Source organism: Carassius gibelio, chromosome B16 (genome assembly GCF_023724105.1).
Source record: "Carassius gibelio isolate Cgi1373 ecotype wild population from Czech Republic chromosome B16, carGib1.2-hapl.c, whole genome shotgun sequence".
Classification (NCBI taxonomy): domain Eukaryota; kingdom Metazoa; phylum Chordata; class Actinopteri; order Cypriniformes; family Cyprinidae; genus Carassius; species Carassius gibelio.
The window spans coordinates 14,545,767-14,561,547 of NC_068411.1; the positions used below are offsets into that span (position 1 = coordinate 14,545,767).

At 37.7% G+C, this 15,781-nt stretch overlaps 1 protein-coding gene and 1 long non-coding RNA gene across 2 annotated transcripts; both read left to right on the forward strand.

The window, feature by feature from the left end:
* Positions 1-4,531: 4,531 nt before the first annotated feature.
* LOC127975410 (uncharacterized) lies at positions 4,532-5,494 on the forward strand. Its single transcript, XR_008157513.1, has 2 exons — positions 4,532-4,631; positions 4,815-5,494. It is a non-coding gene; the product is annotated as an uncharacterized LOC127975410 (long non-coding RNA).
* A 4,357-nt stretch (positions 5,495-9,851) lies between these two features.
* On the forward strand, positions 9,852-10,979 carry LOC127975409 (uncharacterized). Its single transcript, XM_052579454.1, has 2 exons — positions 9,852-10,063; positions 10,283-10,979. The coding sequence occupies exons 1-2, from the start codon at positions 10,058-10,060 to the stop codon at positions 10,865-10,867; spliced, it is 591 nt and encodes a 196-aa protein (XP_052435414.1). The 5' UTR covers positions 9,852-10,057; the 3' UTR covers positions 10,868-10,979.
* Positions 10,980-15,781: the final 4,802 nt, after the last annotated feature.

The following is a 15,781-nucleotide window of genomic DNA, read 5'->3' on the forward strand; positions in this document are numbered from 1 at the left end:
GCTTGGCCCATATTGAATGAATGGGCTAACCTAAGTGCTTTCAAAGTGTCACCACGCGCCAAAGCGATTGAGTGCACGCACTGAGACGAGAGAGGTATGTATCAACTCGTCTTAGGTAAGGAAAAAACATAGTTTAATATGAAAACACGGTGGAGTATCCCTTTAATTTCAGCTATAAAGTTAGAATGATATTATTATTATAATGCAATTTGACTACTTCGATGTCTAGACTTTATTAAAAGCTTATTTCAGACATTAAATTCTGCAAAATTTCGGTCGAGACAGAAGCCCACCCGGGCGGCGCAGAAGACCACCACATCCATGCGGTCGAGACAGAAGACCCCCAGGGCGGCACAGAAGACCACCACATCCGTGCGGTCGAGACAGAAGCCCACCCGGGCGGCGGAGAAGACAACCACATCCGTGCGGTCGAAACAGAAGCCCACCCGGGCGGCGGAGAAGACAACCACATCCGTGCGGTCGAGACAGAAGCCCACCAGGGCGGCGCAGAAGACCACCACATCCGTGCGGTCGAGACAGAAGCCCACCAAGGCGGCGCAGAAGACCACCGCAGTGGGATAGATGACACAGGAGAGCAAGTCTGGTTAGGCAAGTCTGAAACAGAGAACATGAACAAGTTAAGGGTGGCCTCCGTGGCCACAACAGGATCAGTCGAGTGCTCAGAGAGTTCGGCTGAGATGTGACAAGGCTCTGGTAGTTTAGCCAAGACGAGGAGAGGCTCTGGTAGTTCAGCAGAGACGTGGAGAGATTCTGGTAGTTTCGCAGAGACGTGGTGAGACTCTGGTAGTTCCGTGGTGTTTAGACTGGATTCAGGAAGATCAATGGTGACTTGACTCTGCTCATGAAAAACACTGGTGACTTGACTTTGCCCATGAAGATCCCCGGTGACTTGATTTGACTCTGGAGTGTCAACGGTGACTTGCCCTGACTCTGGAGTGTCAACGGTGACTTGCCCTGACTCTGGAGTGTCAACCGTGACCTGACCTGACTCTGGAGTGTCAATGGTGTCCTGACTCTGGAGGTTCACTCTGGAGGGTCAACGGGAACCTGACTCAACTCTGGAGGGTCATCCGTGGCTGTCATGTTGGGCCGGCGGCCATCTTTGGCAGTGGCGCTGGGCCGGCGGCCATCTTGGGCAGTGGCGCTGGGCTGGCGACCATACTGTGCAGTGGCGCTGGGCTGGCGGCCATCTTGCACCATGGCATTGGGCTGGCGGTCAACTTGTGCTGTGGCGCTGGGCTGGCGACCACCTTGTGCTGTGGCGCTGGGCTGGCGACCATACTGTGCAGTGGTGCTGGGCTGGTGGTCCTCCTGTTTGCAGAACCTGGTTCAGAATCGGCCATCCCACCGGGAGACACAGGAGTGGCTGGGGCATCCCACGGAAGCCAATGCTGCAAGTAGAACACGAATTCCCAAAAAACCAAATGGTTCTAACTGATCCATTTCTATACGAGGTACCGGGTCATCCAGACCGGTGCTGAAAATGTCTTTAAGGGCCACATCATTATATCCCATACCATCCGCCAGGGTCCAGAACACATGTGCCATAGCACCCACCTCATTGCCCTCTTCACGGACAGGTGGTCACTCTATAATCGCGCCAGTTATTCAGCCAATAAAGTTTAGGCCTATGTATTTCAAAATTGTATAGTACTATATAAATTACAAAGGTTTAATTGACCTCTTTATTTCAAACGACCCGACCAACCGCGACCCGATTATCATAAAAAATATTTTTGGATGACTCGTAACCGCGGGTGACCGCAGGCACCCGCTCATCACTGGCTGGGGAACTGGCTCATCAGTGGTCTACATGTTTATGACAACTAAAAATAACCTACAGGGAACGTTCCCTTTATGTTATAAAAATAAAATATAATTTTTTTGATGTATGATTAAATTATGTTTATGCAATTATGCAATTTTCCACTAAAAACTACAGAATATGTATAAGAAATATGACACATACGGGGTCAGAAAAGTAATCAAAAATGTTTTTGCAAAGCAAATTAATACCATTTTAAAATGCATGTTACATTGTATCACTTTTCTTATTGTACTTTTTTTTTCTTGTGGTTCAATTTTAAAACAGACAGTAACCCATATAAGAATTTAAATGAGGTTAAATAAAATATAAAATATAGTATAATATGTGAGAAAACATGAAGGACACGTGTTTATTATGCATTTCAATTTTTATTTAAATGAAAGAAATAAAGAAGCAACAGCATAGAAAGCAATATAGGTGTTTGTGTGTATACATACAGAATGCATTCTATATGTCAGCAGACATCCTTGCATTACTGTAGTTTCAACATTGGTTACAAAGAAATAAAAGAACAATGCTACAAAGTCACACCAGAGACCTGAATTCTGCAGGTCATGCGTCTAGATGTGAAACAGCTCCTCAAAAGTAGTAAAGGTTGAATTTGCCATTTCTCTGCTGCAGTCGGGTTTGTTATTTTCTGGTAAATCATCATTTACATTTGCCTCAAAATGAATAGGTAGACATTTATTTTGAATTTTACCACAGCCAATAATAACATGTTGTTCCTGAACCTTGACTCTCTTGACTTGCTTCTTATCTGTGATCTCAGCAGTGAAGAAGGTGAAACGGTTCTTGCTGATGCAGAGGTTACCTTCATACATTTTTCCTCCTGACGAACACACAGCTAACACCTTTCTTGCTTCTCTGAAGGGAAAGAATGACTGAATCGGCCTGTTCCAGGTGTTGATTTTGGTAATGAACTTCTGCCATTCTCTTAGTTTGCGCGGATCATTTGGTGCGTCCTTACGTAGGTGGCGCTTCAGAAAAGTGTCATACGCATTCTGGTTCTCTGCTTCAGTGCAGGGCTTAGATGGGTACCACATGTCCAGTTCACTCAGACTAGAGTGGAGCACCACAGTCAAGATGATCACAAATGACAGCATTTTCTGAGGATGTTTGTGTAAATGCAAAAAAAATAATAATGTTTAATGCAGATTTGACAGATTCTGTTATCATTAAAAAGTTCAAAGTTATTTTAATGACTACTAAATGACAATTCAACAACAATGGAGAGACTCGTTCTACCAATATTTACCAGCAATAATAATCATACCATAAAAACAACATACATATAAGACAATTATGAAAAACATATTACCATAATTTGAAACGTCCTTGTGTCCGGTCAGATGTTTGTCAGTGCTTTGACTCAGGTTCGGGTTTATATAGGTAGGTGTGCTGTGGGAAAATCATGTTTGCCGTTTGTCCAGAAGGATGTGGCTAAGCTTCTTTTCACACTTTAAAATGAAGCATTGTGGCTTTTGTTTTAAAAAGAAGTGGTAAAACATGTTAAAACTAATATTTAACCAGTTTGAAATATAAACCCTTATAGCACAACAAAGCATAAAGATGTTTCTTTTCTAAGCTTTATCACCCGTTATTTAAATTCATGCAGCAGAGCTTGAACTGATGCAGTTGCAGACTGAGTTGTAGATTAGACAAGCACAGAAAATTTTCAGTTTGTGACTTAGATTTTTACAGAACTTTGAACACCAGGGATAAAACTGAGCAAAATAAGAAATAATGCATAATAAATATAATATAAATATGAACTCGGAGGAAAGAATTATAATTTAGTTGAAAAAAAAGAAACGGTGGGGCTGCAAGTTTCTAACCACATTTTGACTGATGACACCAATTGTTCATCTCACATTGTGGTTATCCTGACTGAGCTTAGTATTACTTTGACTCAGTGGAGAAACACCTCATGCAGTATGCACCTTTACGTTTTGACACCTGGTTGTGGTTCTAAAAAGAAAAAAAAAAAAAAAAAAAAAGTGTCTTGTCACATATTTCCATGGGCCACAGTCATGTTACTAGGTACTTGTTCAATAATTTGTATTATAAAATTGGTCGGTCATAACTTTCCATGATTTATAAAACTCATTGATCACTTCCATTTATTTTGTATAAAAGTCTGTACACATTTTATATTTGTCAAAAATAAATATCAAGATGACATTTTAAATTAATTAAGAGTGTATAATAAACAAGATGCTTCACAGTTGAATAATAATTGCCCACTTCCTGATGCCCTTATTACCATTTAACTACCCAAACCACAGACAGTTGTAAATCAGCAAAGTCAAAAACCTAAATACATTAGCTGTTATACATGTGTACTACATCAGATATGAAATATGTAATCCCCTATGTCAAATACTATTGTAATCATGTTGTAGCTTTCAATACGTATCAGAATGAATGAAGAACTTTCACTAATGTCAAAATATTGATAGTGAGATCTGAAAGTTCAGTGCATCTTAATGCTTGCTCAATGCAATGCAAAAGGCTAATGGTTTATTTTTAAAGCAATCTTGAATCACATGAGGTGTCAGGTTACTGTATGTGTAATGTGCATATGGCTATATTACATATCAAATGAATTAAACTGAGAGAGTTAATGAAAGACAGATGCTTAATAAAAAGGAAAGGTGGTGTCCCACTTCCTGTTGATCTGCTCTGTCTCATGCAAGACCACCAGCTATATAAGCGATCATATAATCTAGCAGAAGTGAAGCTCTGTCTGCATCTGCTGGGACTGTACACCTCTCACAATATGGTAATGTGCTGTTTCTTATTATGCATTGAATGGATCTGTAGGCTGTGTGTCATAAGATAATTTTTATAAGTTAAATGATCAAAGGTGGCTTGGAAGTTAGTGGACATTTGTAATTTCTACAATGCATAACTATTTATTGACTGATTGTTTAATTGATTGAGCTTTTTTTTGCATTTATACAAGCATCGTCAGACCTTGCTGTCATTCTTGGTCATCTTGACTCTCACACTCCACGCCTGTGTGAGTGAACCAGACATGCTGCACCCACCTCAACCCTGCACTAAAGCAGAAAACAAGTTTAGTTACAACACTTTCCTTAAACGGCATGTACGCAATGACACACCAACCGATCTGAAAAAAGAAAACTGGAAGAAGTTTATTAACAGAATCAACACCTGGAACAGAACGATTCAGTCATTCTTTCCCTTCAGTGAGAAAGACAATGTGGAAGCTGTGTGTTCATCAGGAGGAAAGATGTTTAAGGACAACCTTTGCATCAGCAAGAAGCCTTTTTCCTTCATCACTGTTAAGCTTGACAGTAAGAAGAAAATAATCAAAAATGTCAACCTTCAAAAACAGCATGTCATTCTTGCCTGTGATAAATTTGACAACAAATGTCTCCCTGATCATTTTGAGGCAAATACAAAAAAAAATAAACCAAATAACAACAAACCAGACTGCAGTAAACTGAATCGCAATTTGTTTTATGAGGAAGTGTTTCCCTGGCTGTAATGTAACAGTAGACAAATGACCTGCAGAAGTTTTATATATTCTTGTTTTTTATTTTTTTATTTTTTTTATTCTGTGGGTTGATGAAATTGCTGATGTTGAAAATATGAATAAATATCATATATATTAAACAACTTTCTTGTTATCATGTTTCAGCAGCAAGCTTTCTTATTCAGAACACAATAAAATGTTTCTTTGATTATTTGTTACAACTTCACCTTCATAAATGGATATATTCTAATAAGAAACCCAACTTTATGGTTTTGATGACTTTGAGCTGTTAAGTCATATTATTTGTCTGGTATTTATATACTTATACTTTACTTTTATTTTTGTATTTCTAAATCCTGATCGCACCTTGTAAGTTTCACAGGACATGCAGTATAAAGTGCCACCAATTAGCAGCAACACTACACTAGTGTCAGGAGAGAGAAGCGAGCACATCTTACACATCTAAACTGATACTCCACAAAGATTTAGGATTTATTTGCAATACTTAGATTTTACAATGAAATAAGTTAGAAAATACGCAGTTATGGATTTAAAGGGGTCATGAACTGAGAAACCAAAATTCCATTGATCTTTTGACATAATAAGAGGTCATTGTAACATAAAAACATCCAGTAAGTTTCAGAACTCTAAACTTTGTTGTTAGTCTTAAAACAGCTTATATTTAAGGCACTCTGCCAAAACTACAGCTTTTGGAATGTTCTACTCTATGATCTATTAGTAGTGTGGATAACACCGCCTCCGCAAAAGAAGATCAATGTCTACTCTGATATCGCTGTCTGTTTAGCCCTGCCCAAAGATCTGCATGCATTGTTTCTAACTTTCATTCATGGGGATAACATGGATCATTTTAAATGATTTAATGTAACATTTATACCCATTTTTTGGAAAATGCTGTTTTAAAATAAATAAAAAATCACTTTCACCACTAGATGGCTATAGAGCTCCACTATATGCTATTTGCTATTTGACCACCTGAAAGCTATCTTTTCACAAGTTGGATTCAGTTGGATTCATATCTAAATATTATTAAATCACAATTATAACAAAAATTAAAATATTTTTTGTCAAAGTTTAGCATTTTTTTTCTTCCTGTTTTTCAATAATGTTACATTACAATGCATTGCAGGCAGTAAGCATGGTAAACCGCATGACTTCTGACGTGGTTGGAGCAGGTTTGTGTGTGTGTGTGTGTGTGCATGTGTGTGTGTGTGTGTGTGTGTGTGCGTGCTAAATAGTTTTGTCTCATCCTGTCATCTCTCTCTCACTCCCTCTTTGGTGGTTCTGCATTTTGCATGCAAGTGTGTGTGTGTGTGTGTGTGTGTGTGTGTGTGTGTGTGTGTGTGTGTGTGAGTGAGTGGGTATGTTTTTGTGACATATCAGGACAGAACTCTGTATAATGACATGGGTATGACACAGGTATTACAAGGAGAGGGTGACTTATGAGGATATAAGCCATGTCCCCATTTTTCAAAACACTTATAAATCACACAGAATGAGTTTTTTTGAGAAAGTAAAAATGCACAAAGTTTCCTGTGAGGGTTAGGTTTAGAGTTGGTGAATGGTGATAGAATATACAGTTTCTACAATATAAAAACCATTACACCTATGGGATGTCCCCACTTTTCACAAAAACAAACAAGTGTGTGTGTGTATTTTTTAATTTTTTGAAGATCTAGAAAGTGTTGAGAGCCGTAGAAGGTTTCATACCATTTGGACAAAGGGAACATTTTTTTTAATTTGAGCAAAAGTCATTTGGGGTCAGAAAAGACCCCAGAAACCATCTGAGGGTTAAATAAATTCAATGCACACAGACTGAGGTATTTTAAGTCTATGGTTCTTTTTATTGTGATGATTTTGGCTCACATTTAACAAAAACCCACAACTAAAAATTTCAGCAAATTACAATATAGTGACATGTCAATCAGTTAATCAACTCAAAATACCTGCAAAGGCTTCCTGAGCCTTCAAAATGGTCTCTCAGTTTGGTTCACTAGGCAATACAATCATGCGAAAGACTGCTGATCTGACAGTTGTCCAGAAGACAATCATTGACACCCTTCACAAGGAGGGTAAGCCACAAACATTCATTGCCAAAGAAGCTGGCTGTTCACAGAGTGCTGTATCCAACACTCAAAAAAATGTACTTTCACCTTTGCCAATTTTACTTAATCCGTTTATGTTATGATTACTTAAAAAAATTTATTTAACAATGTGAACTTGATTTCATCTAGTTCGTTCAACAAAAAAGTGTGTACTGTCAGCTTTACTTAAAAATAATTTGTTCAGCCAACATAACATTATTGCATAAAAGTAACAGATTAATGAAACCAACACAGAGTTGCATCTCATTGGCTGAGGATTTCTGCAGTGTATTATGGGTAATTGTTATTCTGTCACCCTCTTGGAGAAGTGTAGCACCATTAGATAGGTAGATGAGTAATACAATTTATAGTAATTAAGTTGTTCTAATAAGTTTTAGAACAAAACAAACAAAGAAACAAGCAGTTTGAAATGTTGCTTTGAGTTTCAAATATGTTTGTGATATGATTGATAAGCTGTAATTATATAAAGGTCTTGAATGAAGAATAATATTAATCAACTGCTCATGATCCTAATGCAAGGGGGTAGCATTTCTAAAATGGCATTATTCAAATTTTATGTCATTGTTATTTAACATTTTCAGGTACAATTAACTCATTTGTTGTTTGTTGACTCTATTAAGGTTTGTTAAGTTTACTTAAACTTATTTTGTAAAATGAACTTAATTATTAAAAACATTGTCCAAAACATTGCAAATTAGTTGGGCTGACACTAATAAATTAAGCTTTGCCCAACCATAGTAAATAAGTTGAATCAACCTTAATAAATTAAGTTGACCCAACGTAAGTACATTAAATTGGAGTAACAGAATTGCATAATGCTGAAATAAAGCAAATTAATCATGTGGAAATCCTTTCCATGATTTTTTTATGTTCGTTCAAAGAGTAATTTTTTTGAGTGAAGCATGTTAACAGAAAGTTGAGTGGAAGGAAAAAGTGTGGAAAAAAAGATGCTCAACCAACTGAGAGAACAGCAGCCTTATGAGGATCATCAAACAAAATTGATTCAAGAATTTGAGTGAACTTCACAAGGAATGGACTGAGGCTGGGGTCAAGGCATCAAGAGCCACCACACACGGAAGTGCCAAGGAATTTGCTGAACCACAGACAATGTCAGAGACGTCTTACCTGGGCTAAGGAGAAGAAGAACTGGACTGTTGCCCAGTAGTCCAAAGTCTTCTTTTCAGATGAGAGAAAGTATTGTATTTCATTTGGAAACCAAGGTCCTAGAGTCTGGAGGAAGGGTGGAGAAGCTCATAGCCCAAGTTGCTTGAAGTCCAGTGTTAAGTTTCTACAGTCTATGATGATTTAGGGTGCAGTGTCATCTGCTGGTGTTGGTCCATTATGTCACTGCACCCGTTTACCGATAAGTTTTTGGAGCACTTCATGCTTCCTTCTGCTAACCAGCTTTTTGAAGATGCTGATTTAATTTTCCAGCAGTATTTGGATTTTTCCTACCCACACTACCAAAAGCACCAAAATTTGGTAAATGACCATGGTGTTGGTGTGCTTGACTGGCCAGCAATCTCTCAGAGAATCTATGGGGTATTGTCAAGAGGAAAATGAGAAACAAGAGACCAAAAAAATGCAGAGGAGTTGAAGGCCCCTGTCAAAGAAACCTCAAACTGATCACCTCCATGCCACGCTGATTTGAGGCAGTAAATAATGCAAAAGGAGCCCCTACCAAGTATTGAGTACATGTACAGTAAATGAACATACTTTCCAGAAGGCCAACAATTCACTAAATGTTTTATTATTATTATCATTATTATTGATCTTATGAAGAATTAAAATTTGTTGAGACTGAATTAGTGGGTTTTTGTTAAATGGGAGAAAACCAAAGACTTAAACTACCTCAGTCTGTGCACTGGATCGATTTAATACACAAGTTTCACAATTTGAGTTGAATTACTAACATAAATGAACTTTTTCACAACATTCTAATTTATTGAAATGCACGCTCTCAAACATACACAACTTTTCACTGTGGGTGTTTCAGTACAATCTGCCACACCTATTCAAACACCATTTTGATAAAGGGGGGTTAAAAATAGGACAGAAGGTTTCTAAATTACAGTAGCTATGTTTTTTATGCAAAAACTTAATAACGTAATAAGTGGACCTCAGAGAAATAAAAAACGAAGACAGTTCATGACCACTTTAAATGTGAACTTATGTTACGATTAAATAAAATGACATTTTATTATAAATATACAGTAATTGTAAAATCAAACTTTCTATCAAATAGCCCAGTAGATTCAAGGTTTTCTTAAGATATCAGTAAAGATATTTGGATAAGCTAATTGCTCTAAATGTCTTCCAAAAGAAGCATATGAGTCATAATCCTCTGGTTGTAATATTGGCTCACCAGCAAAACTGAGGGAGCTAAAAAGGTTGACGTGTCATAACAAGTCTCAGCATTTTGTTCATAGAATTGAAGATTGAAACTCAAAGAGAGAAATACACACCAGACAGAAAGAAAAAAAACCACGACTTCGTTTAGCTAAAGGAAGCGAAAATATAGCCTACTGTTCAAAAGAAGAACTTCACAAACATAGACACCAGCACGTAGGTCTGCAGCTCAGCATGTCGGTAAGTGTCACCCAATGTCATCTTTCATATTAACATATCTAGAGTGGCATGATTTCAGAAAGAGAACCACACGCATGCCACAGACGCCAGCAGAGCTGTGGTTAAGCCCATATAGCATGCTATTTTTAAATGACTTTGAGAGGACCTGACCTTTGGAACTGCGTCTCCAAAGCAGGATATTTTTGAGGAATTTCTGCCTTTTCTCTTTCTTCACAACAGGTCTTCAAAATGATTGCTTTTTTGCTACTTGTGGCTTTTGTTTTGCCTCAAAGTCTCTCAGTGGATCAGAACTCTAAGCCTTGTATGCCAGCGAAGTACAACAACGCTCATAATGTTTTCCTCAAGCGCCATATTCCCGAGGACGTCCCTAAAACGTGGGACAATAACGCTTGGGAAACTTTCCTGAGGAAAATTCATACGTGTAGCAGACCGACGCAGTCGTTCTTCCGTGCCAGCGAGAAACAGCGAGTGGAAAATGTGTGTACTAAAGCCGGGGGTAAGACCCTGTCCCGTAACCTGTGTATCAGTAAAGAGAAATTCTCCTTCGTAACGGTGCGGATCGATGTCAATGAAGGCTTGTGTGGGATCAAAAACATCCGCAATGAGACCAAACACATCATCCTCGCCTGTGAGCAGATAGGAGATGCCTGTCAACCCGTTCATTTCGAAGGAAACCCTGAAAACACAGCACCAAGCAATAACCAGCTGGACTGCGGCTCTAAGGGGAGCTCGGGGACTAAAACTACTGTGATAAATGTGTTTGCTTTCCTGTTGACTGCGGTAGTGATGGTTTACATTTTGTAAGAGTCAAAGCTATATTTGTAATGCTACTTCTTAAAAAGCATGTACTTGTTTGTTGTGTTCGGAATTTTTTGTTTTTAACATTTGTTACAATAAAACCATTTTAAACATATAAGGTGTGCTAATATCTGTGCATACAAATAAATGGGCATATTGGAAAGATGTTACCGCAACAACTGAATTATTTTATGACATAACAATAAATGCATCTACCTTATTTCATTTGGGCCATGTTTAATTAATGAGCAAATTCCCTCTAAAAAAAATGCTCTCTGTGTTTGGTGTAGATTTGCTCCATGGCTCTAATTTGTTTTCCAATGTTTCTGTGAAACAGATGGTTCGGTTTTAGGAAGTTTAGGTTGAAACCATAACCAAGACGTCCATTTTAAAATGCAGAAGTGAGGCTATGTTGTGGTATTGGGTGACACAGAACATTAGTAATTTTATTGGGTCATGATCTTTCATAAGATGACATTATTATGAGATTAAGGACTACTGTAACATATCTTTTTGCAGTTGTAACACTAGTTGGTGTAATTTGTAAGGGTAAGTTTAGTCTTAATAAGAAAGAAAGAAAAAACAAACAGTAGGCCTATACAAACTCCATTGTAACATATTTAGACAAGGCTACTAGGGGAGGCCGGGTATGGTAAAACTTTTTATTTCAACATCTGTAACTCGCTGAATTTTTAAGCTGGAGTGCTCAAAATTATACAAGTATCCATATTTGTTTTCTACAAAAGGCACACATTAAAAGCCCTTATACGTTGATGTCAAATACATGGAGTGCCTCTGTTACAATCTACCCCACTACCGTTGTAACACATAAAGGGGTAAATTGTAAAAGTCAGACAAAAGAAGTAAAAACAACAGCCACCTCATAAAGTTTGCTTCAAAATCAGGTTTATTGAAAGCATCTAAAAGAACAATACAAAACAATCTCGCACTTTCTACGAATGGCCACATCTCCAATCCACTTTCTGTTTGATGCAAGTGTATGTGTGTGTGTTCTTGTTTTTGTGACATATCAGGACACAACTCTGTATAATGACATGGGTATGACACAGGTATTACAAGGAGAGGGTGACTTATGAGGACATTACCCATGTCCTCATTTTTCAAATGAGTTTTTGAGTTTTGAGTTCATGAGTTTTTTTGAGAAAGTAAAATGTACAAAGTTTCCTGTAAGGGTTAGGGTTAGGTGTAGGGTTGGTGTAGGCCTTAATATACAGTTTGTACAGTATAAAAACCATTACGCCTATGGGATGAACCCACTTTTCACAAAAACAAACGTGTGTGTGTGTGTGTGTATCCTACTACAAGAACAAACCTCCTTAACCATATTTATGCTAACTGAACACTCAACTCCAATCTACCAAGTAAAGAATATGTAGATCTAACAAAAAACGGGGTAAAATTGTGTTTGAGATTGTGACTATATGTATGAATTTTCTCAGTCAGTCACAATGGTGGTGACTTGGTGGATCCAGAAACTGCATATGGCACATTCTACACACACTTCCTTTGGCTTTGAGCTGCAAAAAAAAAAAAAAAAGTTCCATATTGACAACATGAAACATCTCTGTTAGGAAATGCTAAAATGTGTCACAACTTTCCCCACACCTGTCATCCAATGTTTAATTAGCTGCATTAGCAGTTTAGCAAATTAGCAGTTTAAAAATGCATCACATTTTGCCTGAGAATCAACAATTTATTGTAATAAGGTAAATTATTTTATCTGCAACTGTTTAAGTATTAAGTGAAATATAGTTTTGGACAAGAAATAAAATTCAAAATATTTTTTTTTCTTTATAAAATATCCATATACATATTTACAGCCTTGACAAACATCCATATAAGATTGGGTGGAAGGGCGTAAATAATGAAATGAGATTATCCCTTATAGGTGGAAATGGTGTTGTGACAACTTTCCCCATGTTACAACCATACAGGGTCTCCCCCTGTTTGACATTTGATGATTGTAGACTTTTTGCAGCACACTGGAATTCTAACAGATTTCCATAAATTCCAGGCTGCAGGTGCAATGTGAACGTTCGTAAAACCGCAGTGTTATTTTAATGCACATGTTTGCCTCCAGGGGTCTCTTGTTCTCCGCATTTTACTCAATTGTCTGACGAGAATAAGCCTGTTTCCTTTAAACCTGAACAAAACTTTAAGACTCATGTTAATGAAGTAATTTTTTTCTTCCCCGGGACAAATACATTGTTGAGTACTAGACTATATATTACCATGTTATAGTATGTTATACGATATTCCAAGCTAGTAGCCAATGGCAGGTTTTTTTGTGAACTCCCTCAATATGGACGGATTTTGTTACATCACTTTGTCCACGAGATGACACTAGTGCTTAAATTTATATCGCACAGCACGAGGCAGATAATTTTGGCAGTCCCTTTTACTCTCAACAACATTTCCTTAAGCTGATTATTAAGACTTATGGGCATCAGAGTGAGGCTTCTATCTACAAAATGTCCTATTGTGAATTTTAATCTCAATTGAATCAATTCAGAATTCTTTCCTTCTTTTTCCTCACTTTTGTATTTTAAAGTGTTATGTGTAATTTCTAGCATAAGCAACCTACTTGCAAAAATAATTGCTTGCATTCAAAATATGATAATTCCCTGTTATATGCAAAACACAATTCATCATATGCATAGTGTGAACAAATGCACAGTATTTGCAAGCAAACAATTCATATGACCAACCGCTTCTACTAGGTCTTCGACATGATTCTGAACTGTGGACATTTTACTATCGCATAAACACACAGGAGCTGAGGACCAGGTATTATAGACTTCCTTAGGCTAGGGTGGTTAGGCTAGACAAACAAACTGAGCAATGCTTTCATAGCGCCACAAAGCCACAGTGTTAACACTTTTTCTGGGAAATCAAAAAATTACAGCACCTTTAACCTCTCCTTCACCTCTCCACCCATTAAATCACTTGTTCCCTGGGCTCTCCATGTGCAGTTATTGTAATGTGTTACAGGAATCTGGCCTTTCTTTACAAGAATTCCACCACATTTCCACCCTTTTTCTTTCTCTCAATCACTCTGCCCTCTGAATTTCTGTTATTTTTCACATTTTTCATACTCTTCCTATGGCTTAGGCATGCTAAATGTAACTAAATGTGTTAGTGTTCTACACAGTTCTGAATAATTCTTTTTAAAAACGAATAGAAGAATCACTGAAACTATGCACAATTTTGCTACATTTATATGCTGGGATACATGAGCTGGAAGCATGATATCCTTAACACGCTCCAGTCTCCAAGAAACTTTCATGCTCTTTCATTTTAAAATGTCACTGGACAACTATTAATCAAGCCCTAAGCTCTGGCAAGCTGGGACTTACTTCAGTCAATAGGTCATGACACAAATATGACATTAGGCAAATCAATGCATGCACACACCAGGCAGAGCCAGTAAATGTAACAATTGGTTTTGAGGAGAAAGGAGGAAAGAATGAACTGAAAGAATGAGTGAAGAGTGAAAGGCAGGGGGTGTTTTGAGGGTTGGTGGTAGGGTAGAAAAGGGTGGAGTGTTAGAAACCGTGCCTGCACTCAAATTGAACTTTATGGACAAAAAAAGGCAAGAAAATAAGAGGTGTGCGCACAAACTAAGGTGAGAGGCTGGGAAAAGCCTTTTGCTTTTCTTCCCACATGTCTTTCTTTTTCTCCTCTCCTCAAGTTATAATTTTATTGTCATATTGCATTTGCCTACTTATCACTTTCATTGTTATCAAAAGGCTTAAGATGAGTGAGGATAACTCACTGTGAACGGATGCAGAAAAAGATAACTTATTTTTGCTTCCTTTGTGGCACAGCAATGATGAATTGACATGGTGGTATACTTTCAGTTCAGAAAGGGACTTATGATTCATTGTTGATTCAGAAGCCATTCTGTGAGTAAATTCACGAGAAGGTATCGTCAGGTTGATGCAGAACTGGAAAGAATTGTAATCCTTTCCTTTTAAGGAAACTATAAAAGAACTGACTCCTAAGACTTGTTTGTTCATAACCCCAGTCAACCTTTACAGTGCTTTGGATGACTAAGCTACTAAAAAAACTGTGGTTGGAAGAGTTCATTTATACAGCATTTTGGATCTAAATCAAGGCACGAGGACTCAATAATACAAAATTACAGTCTCTGAAATCCCCCACTTAGAGAAAGAGAGAGAGAGAGAGGAAGAGATCTACCATACATTATAATTCAGTTTTACTCCATTACCTTAGCTACACTCTGTTCTTCTATCTTTTTAAAATAACTTCGGTCAGCTGCCTGTATTTTTTTTTTTTTTTTTTTTGGCAATAGTGACCAAAAATGTTTGATTAATGACTTTATATTTTACCTAGACTTTACCATATACATTTACTGTGGGTTTTAGAACATCACTGGTCAATATTTAGGCATTGTTCTTGGTCGTGCAATCTGACTTTCAACCTCCAGACTAAACCCATCAGGGGAAAATAAACAAGAAACAACTGCTTTGGCATGCCTGGTGGTTTTGGAATGAGCCTTTTCATTTAGAGTGCCAGTTTTGATGCACACACTCAACTGCAGCCCCAGATGACTGAGGTTTGTCGAGGTAAAAGAGTTCATTTATGCAGCATTTTGGATCACGGTCAACAAACAAAACTTGAGAACATTCAGTCTGCTATATTAGATTCAGAAATGCCTCTGTTCAGTACAAAGGGAAGAAAGAAAACAGCCTGATTGGTGTCATAGGACACCAAGTCAAAGGTCAGGTCAAGTTTAGTGCTGGAGTGGCTGTGGTTTGCCAGAAGTGTGACCATGAGAAAAATGAACTACATTTACAAGATAATCAATGTGTGTGTTTCCGTTCAGTGTTTTATTCAGATGGAAACAGGATGGAGGACAGAAGACAGTAGGAAATG